We start from the raw sequence: 6,000 nt of genomic DNA on the forward strand, positions 1-6,000 counted from the left end.
TGGCTTACCCCTTATTCTTAAATTGTGGCACCTGGTTCTGGACTCCCCCAACATCGGGAACACGTTTCCTGCCTCTAGCGTGTCCAATCCCTTAATAATCTTATGTTTCAATAAGATATCCTCTCATCCTTCTAAACTCCAGAGTGTACAAGCCCAGCCGCTCCATTCTATCAACGTATGACAGTCCCGCCATCCCGGGAATTAACCTTGTAAACCTACGCTGCACTCCCTCAATAGCAAGAATGTCCTTCCTCAAATTTGGAGACCAAAACTGCACACAATACTCCAGGCGTGGTCTCACTAGGGCCCTGTACAACTGCAGAAGGACCTCTTTGCTCCTATACTGAACTATAGTCATACAGCTGCGCTGGTCAAGAAGGCACAGCAACGACTGTTCTTCCTGAGGACATTAAAAAAGACTGGTCTGCCCCAACAGCTGCTGTCAACCTTCTACCGCTGCACCACAGAGAGCATACTAACGTATGGCATCTCTGTGTGGTATCTCAGCTGCACGGAGGCGGAGAGGAGAGCTCTTCAGCATGTCGTCCACAGAGTGCAGAAGATCATTGGGACACAGCTACCAGTCTTGGAGGGCATCTACCACACACGGTGCCTCAGGAAGGCCGTCAGCATCCATAAAGACTCCTCATACCCTTGTAATGGACTGTTCGAACTACTTCACTCCGACAGACGTTACAAGGCCTTCTACGCCCGAACCTCCAGACTCAGGAACAGCTTCATATAGCGGCTCTGAACCGGCCCTGCTGAGTGCCCTCCACCCCCCCCCCCCCCCTGGACTGTCTCCCTCGGATGGTCACGTCACACAGACACATCTGCACTTTAGTCTGTTTGAACTGTTTTGACTATTTTACTGTTCTTTTACAAACCATGTTCTCGGGGTATCTATATCTAAATTTATTAGTTATTTAAGTTATGACATCGGATGGAAGCTGCATTCCAAATCTAGTTGCACTTATGTGCAATGACAATAAAAGATATTATTATTATTATTATTATTATTACATACAGCACAGAAACAGGCCCTTTGTCCGAACTTGTCCATATCCACCAAGATGCCCCATCGACACGTCCCATCTGCCCGTATTTGACCCATATCCCTTTAAACCCTGCTGTATCCATGTACCTGTCCAAGTGTCGTTTAAGCATTCTTATTGTACCAGCCTCAGCCACTCTCTCTGGCAGCTCGTTCCATCCACCCACCTGAAAAAAAGTTGCCCCTCGGGTTCATATTTGGTTTTCTCCTCAGTGGAAGCCTCGACTTGTTCTGCCACAGACGGTGGCACAACTTAAACCATCATTTGAAACGTAATGCCGTGTCTGGGGAGAAGGCAGGCGAATGGGGTTGAGAGGGAAAGGTACATCAGCCATGATTGCCTCACCAATGTGGTCTCACCAACATAGATCAGCCATGATTGAATGGTGGAGTAGAATTGATGGGCCGAATGACCTCATTCTGCTCTGTCCCAGTGCAGTTATACAGGGCCCCGGTGAGACTGCACCTGGAGTACTGCGTGCAGTTTATGGTCTCCTAATTTCAAGAAAGGACATTCTTGCAATTGAGGGAGTGCAGCGTAGGTTCACCAGGTTAATTCCCGGGATGGCGGGACTGACATATCATGAAAGAATGGAGCGACTGGGCTTGTATTCACTGGAATTTAGAAGGATGAGACGGTATCCTATGGAAACATATAAAATTCTTCAGGGATTGGACAGGGCTAGATGCAGGAAAAATGGTCCCGGTGTTGGGTGAGTCCAGAACCAGAGGTCACAGTTTAAGAATAAGGGGTAGGCCATTTAGGACTGAGATGAGGAAAACTTTTATAACCCAGAGAGTTGTGAATCTGTGGAATTCTCTGCCACGGAAGGCAATGGATGCTGATTCACTGGATGTTTTCAAGAGAGAGTTAGATTTAGCTCTTAGGGCTAACTGAATCAAGGGATATGGGGAAAAAGCAGAAACGGGGTACTGATTGTGGATGATCAGCTATGATCATATTGAATGGCAGTGCTGGCTCGAAGGGCCGAATGGCCTACTCCTCCACCTATTTTCTATGTTTCTAAGACTCTAAGTGTTTACAGATATGCTTTGAAAAGGGATTTGTTCTGAACTAACTTCCTCTTCTATGGGTGGGTGAGTGGGGGGGAATAAAACGGAAATGTTTTTTCTATATCTACTCTGACAAATCTTTTAATATTTAAACCATAATTAATCTTCTAGTTTCTAATTAACGGAGCGATGTATCTGCTGATAAAGGAGCATGTTGGTGTCCAATTGATTATCATTCTGCAGAATTAGTCAGAAACCAAGCAAATGTCTTCCTGTGGAACATTTAGTTGTTTAGCTCAGAGGACCAGATGTTATGTTAGTGTTGGCGTGTGCCAAACTGCTGAGGAGAGTGGTCGCCCTGCCTCACAGTTGGTCCACACCAAACGTTCCCAAAGAATCTTTCTTTAGACCTTCGACCTATCCTCAGACTAGACTTATCGAGACTAAATGATCCCAGGAATTATTTGGGTTAACCTATGATGAGCGTTTGTCGGCGCTGGGCCTGTACTCGCTGGGGTTTTTGAAGAGCGAGAGGGGGCCTCATTGAAACGTGCAGAATAGTGAATGGCTTTGGATCGAGTGGATGTGGCGAGGATGGTTCCACTGGTGGGAGTGTCTAGGGCCAGAGGTGATAAGCTCAGAATTGAAGGACGTTCTTTTAGGAAGGAGATGAGCAGGAATTTCTTTAGTCAGAGAGTGGTGAATCTATGGAATTCTTTGCCACAGAAGGCTGTAGAGGCCAAGTCAATGGATATGTTTAAGGTAAAGATTGAAAGATACTTCATTAGCAAGGTCGTCAGGGTTTTGGGGAGAAGGCTGTGGATATTTTTAAGGCAGAGACAGATAGATTTTTGATTAGTACAGGTGTCAGAGGTTACAAGGAGAAGGCAGGGGAATGGGGTTCAGAGGGCGAGATAGATCAGCCACGATTGAATGGCGGAATAGACTCGATGGGCTGAATGGCCTAATTCTAGTCTTATCACATGGCTTCAGAGCACAGAATAAGTCATAAATTCATGGGCTAGGAGCAGAATTAGGCCATTCGGCCCATCGAGTCTACTCCCACCAATGGAAACATCCTGGCCCTTGGGCACTTCCGAATCAGGCCCTTCAGCCCACCGAGTCCATGCAGATCAGCGATCACCCCGTGTACTAGCGCTAGCCTACACACCTTCTGGTGCAGCGGTAGAGTTGCTGCCTTACAGCGCTAGATACCTGGGTTCGATCCCAACTATGGGTGCTGTCTGTACAAAGTTTGTACGTTCTTCCCGTGACCGCGTGGGTTTTTTTTCCCGGGTGCTCCCGTTTCCTCCCACGATCCAAAGACGTACAGGTTTGTAGGTTAATTGGCTTCGGTGAAATTGTAAATTGACCGTTGTGTGTGTTTGTGTGTGTGTGTGTGTGTGTGTGATAGTGTTAGCAGACGCGGTGGGCCGAAGGGTCTGTTTCCGCGCTGTCTCTCTAAACTAAACTGAACTAAACCAAAATTTCCCTGGAAGCTTTCTTTAGAGAAACAGCATAGACACAGGCCTCGCCGACCAGCGACCCCTCTCCCCCACATTAACACTACCCTACACACACCAGGGACAATGCACAGAGTCTCTTGACCAGAGTAGGGGAATCGAGGACCAGAGGACATAGGTTCAAGGTGAGGGGGGGAAAGATTTAATAGACATTAGACAATAGGTGCAGGAGTAGGCCATTTAGTCCTTCGAGCCAGCACCGCCATTCAATGTGATCATGGCTGATCATCCCCAATCAGTACCCCGTTCCTGCCTTCTCCCCATATCCCCTGACTCCGCTGTTTTTAAGAGCCCTATCTAGCTCTCTCTAGAAAGCATCCAGAGAACCCGCCTCCACCGCCCTCTGAGGCAATAGGAGTCGAGGGGTGACTTTTTCACACAGAGGGTGGTGGTTGTATGGAACAAGCTGGCAGAGGAGGTAGTTGAGGCTGGGGCTATTCCATCATTTAAGAAACAGTTAAGACAGATACATGGATAGGACAGGTTTGGAGAGATATGGACCAAGTCCCACCTGGACAGGCAGGTGGGACTAGTGTAGCCGGGACATTGTGGGCCGAATGGCCTGTTTCTACACTGTATCACCACTCTGTGACTCTGATGTTTCCACGTCCACCAATGGTTTGTGAAGTGGGAAACGTTCCTTGCACTGCACACCTCCTCCTTACCCGGTAACCTGTTCAACGTTATCCAGTAGTGCTCATCCGGACTGTAGGTGTCCACCGACCACTTCAACAGGTCCAAGGCGCGCCGATCCTGGAGGACAAACTCCACGAAGGCGGTGGTCAGGGCGTAGTAAGCAGACCCGAAGTAAATGGTGAGGTTGTGTGGCGGGGGGGGTTTGAGTGCCTTGGTCCGGAGGACGCGGGAGTTGTTGATGGAGAGGATCTGCTTGTACACATACTTGGTGCGGGCCACGGCGTGCTTGGGCGGCAACACCCCGGGCGTGATGTTCTTGCCCTTGAAGGTCTTGAGATGCCGGACGATGTCCAGGTTGGTTTTCAGGGGGTAATCCTGGCCGCACAGGTTGAGGACGTACCCCCAGCCGCTCTTGAGATGCAGCAGGTCCCTGAAGCAGTTGAGGTCGGCTTCCACCCGGGATATGCCGGCGTAGATGATGGGTTCGTTCCTGGAGGCCAAGAAGACGTTGGCGAAGCACCTCTGGAGAAGGTCCAGGCGCCTGTGGAAGTGGCCCGGGCTCTTCTGGTCGACGTGGATGCAGTAGACATTGTGGGGGCGGTAGATGGCCCTGAAGAGCCTCTCGAAGGTGGAGAAGTCCTTGTGCAGAGTGATGATGAAGGCCAGGGGGAAGGCGATCTCCTCCGCTCCCGCTGGACTCTTGGAGGCGAGGAGCAGCGGCCGGAGCCGCCGGCAGTAGCCGCCCTCCTGGTCCTGGTCGCCGGCAGCCGCCTCCGCCCGCTCCCGCCCCCTCTCCCTCTCCCTCTCCCTCTCCCAAGCGAACACCTTGTCGCCCTGGAAGTAGGACTGGCACAGAGGGTACAAGGCGCCCCCGTCTCCGTCCCCCTGCGAGAGGCCGTGGGGAGCCGCTGCTCGGTCCCAACGCGGGTTCAATTGCCCGCCGTAGATCCAGCAGCAAACCAGGACCAGCCCCGACAACGCCGAGAAAGTTAGTATCTTGCAGCTCGTCCTCATTCCTCAAGCAAGCGACAACCTTCTCCCCTTCCTCTCTCCCTCTATCTCTCCTCTCCCTCTCTCCTCTCACCCCCTCCCTCTCCTCCCCTCCCTCTCTCCTCTTCCTCTCTCCCTCCCCTCCCTCTCTGCCTTCCTCTCCCTCTCTCCCCCTCTCTGTCTCTCCACCTCCTCTCCCTCCCTCCCTCTCCCCCCTTCTCACTTCCCTCCTCTCTCCCTCTCTCCTCTCTCCCCGGGCGGCGGGAGTAGCGAGAGGCGAACCCTCCACGCCCGCCTTGGTCCGGGGCGGCTCACCCAGTGAGATGAGGAACCAACAGTGCGCTATCCACCAGTGTCTCTCTGCGCCTGTTTATCTATCCTTGCCAGCGCTGGGACCGCGGGGAAGATGAGAACAATTCTCGGAACTTAACACTTCCCACTCCGGAAACTTTGTGAGGTCTCAACAATTATTTCTAGCTCCAGGCTACTCTTAAAGTGGCCGCTTCCGTACTGCGCCTTGAGGCTACAGAAATGAAACACGAAATATACTGCGCCTTGAGGCTACAGAAGTGAAACACGAAATAAGACTGGTGCAAAGGATTGGGGATGTGCAAAGATTGGGCTGGGGAGGGGGAGGGGAGGGGAGGGGAAGGGAGGGGGGAGAAAAGGAAAGTCAGTCTACCCCATGACGGTAGAGGGATGACTGAGCACAGTTTGATAGCCACAGGGAAGAAGGATTTCCTGTGGCGTTCTGTGCTGCATCTTATAATAACCATATAACCA

The 6,000-nt window shown here is 51.2% G+C and overlaps 1 protein-coding gene across 1 annotated transcript in view; it reads right to left on the reverse strand.

Annotated features, from left to right (window-relative positions):
- Positions 1 to 5,317, reverse strand: part of LOC116967416 (N-acetyllactosaminide beta-1,6-N-acetylglucosaminyl-transferase-like) — a 75,149-nt gene extending 69,832 nt beyond the window's left edge. Inside the window, exon 1 of the mRNA XM_033013970.1 lies at positions 4,257 to 5,317. Coding sequence (XP_032869861.1) covers positions 4,257 to 5,241 — 985 coding nt within the window. The 5' untranslated portion in view covers positions 5,242 to 5,317. The remainder of the gene's footprint in view (positions 1 to 4,256) is intronic.
- Positions 5,318 to 6,000: the final 683 nt, after the last annotated feature.

This window comes from Amblyraja radiata, chromosome 2 (genome assembly GCF_010909765.2).
Source record: "Amblyraja radiata isolate CabotCenter1 chromosome 2, sAmbRad1.1.pri, whole genome shotgun sequence".
Lineage (NCBI taxonomy): Eukaryota > Metazoa > Chordata > Chondrichthyes > Rajiformes > Rajidae > Amblyraja > Amblyraja radiata.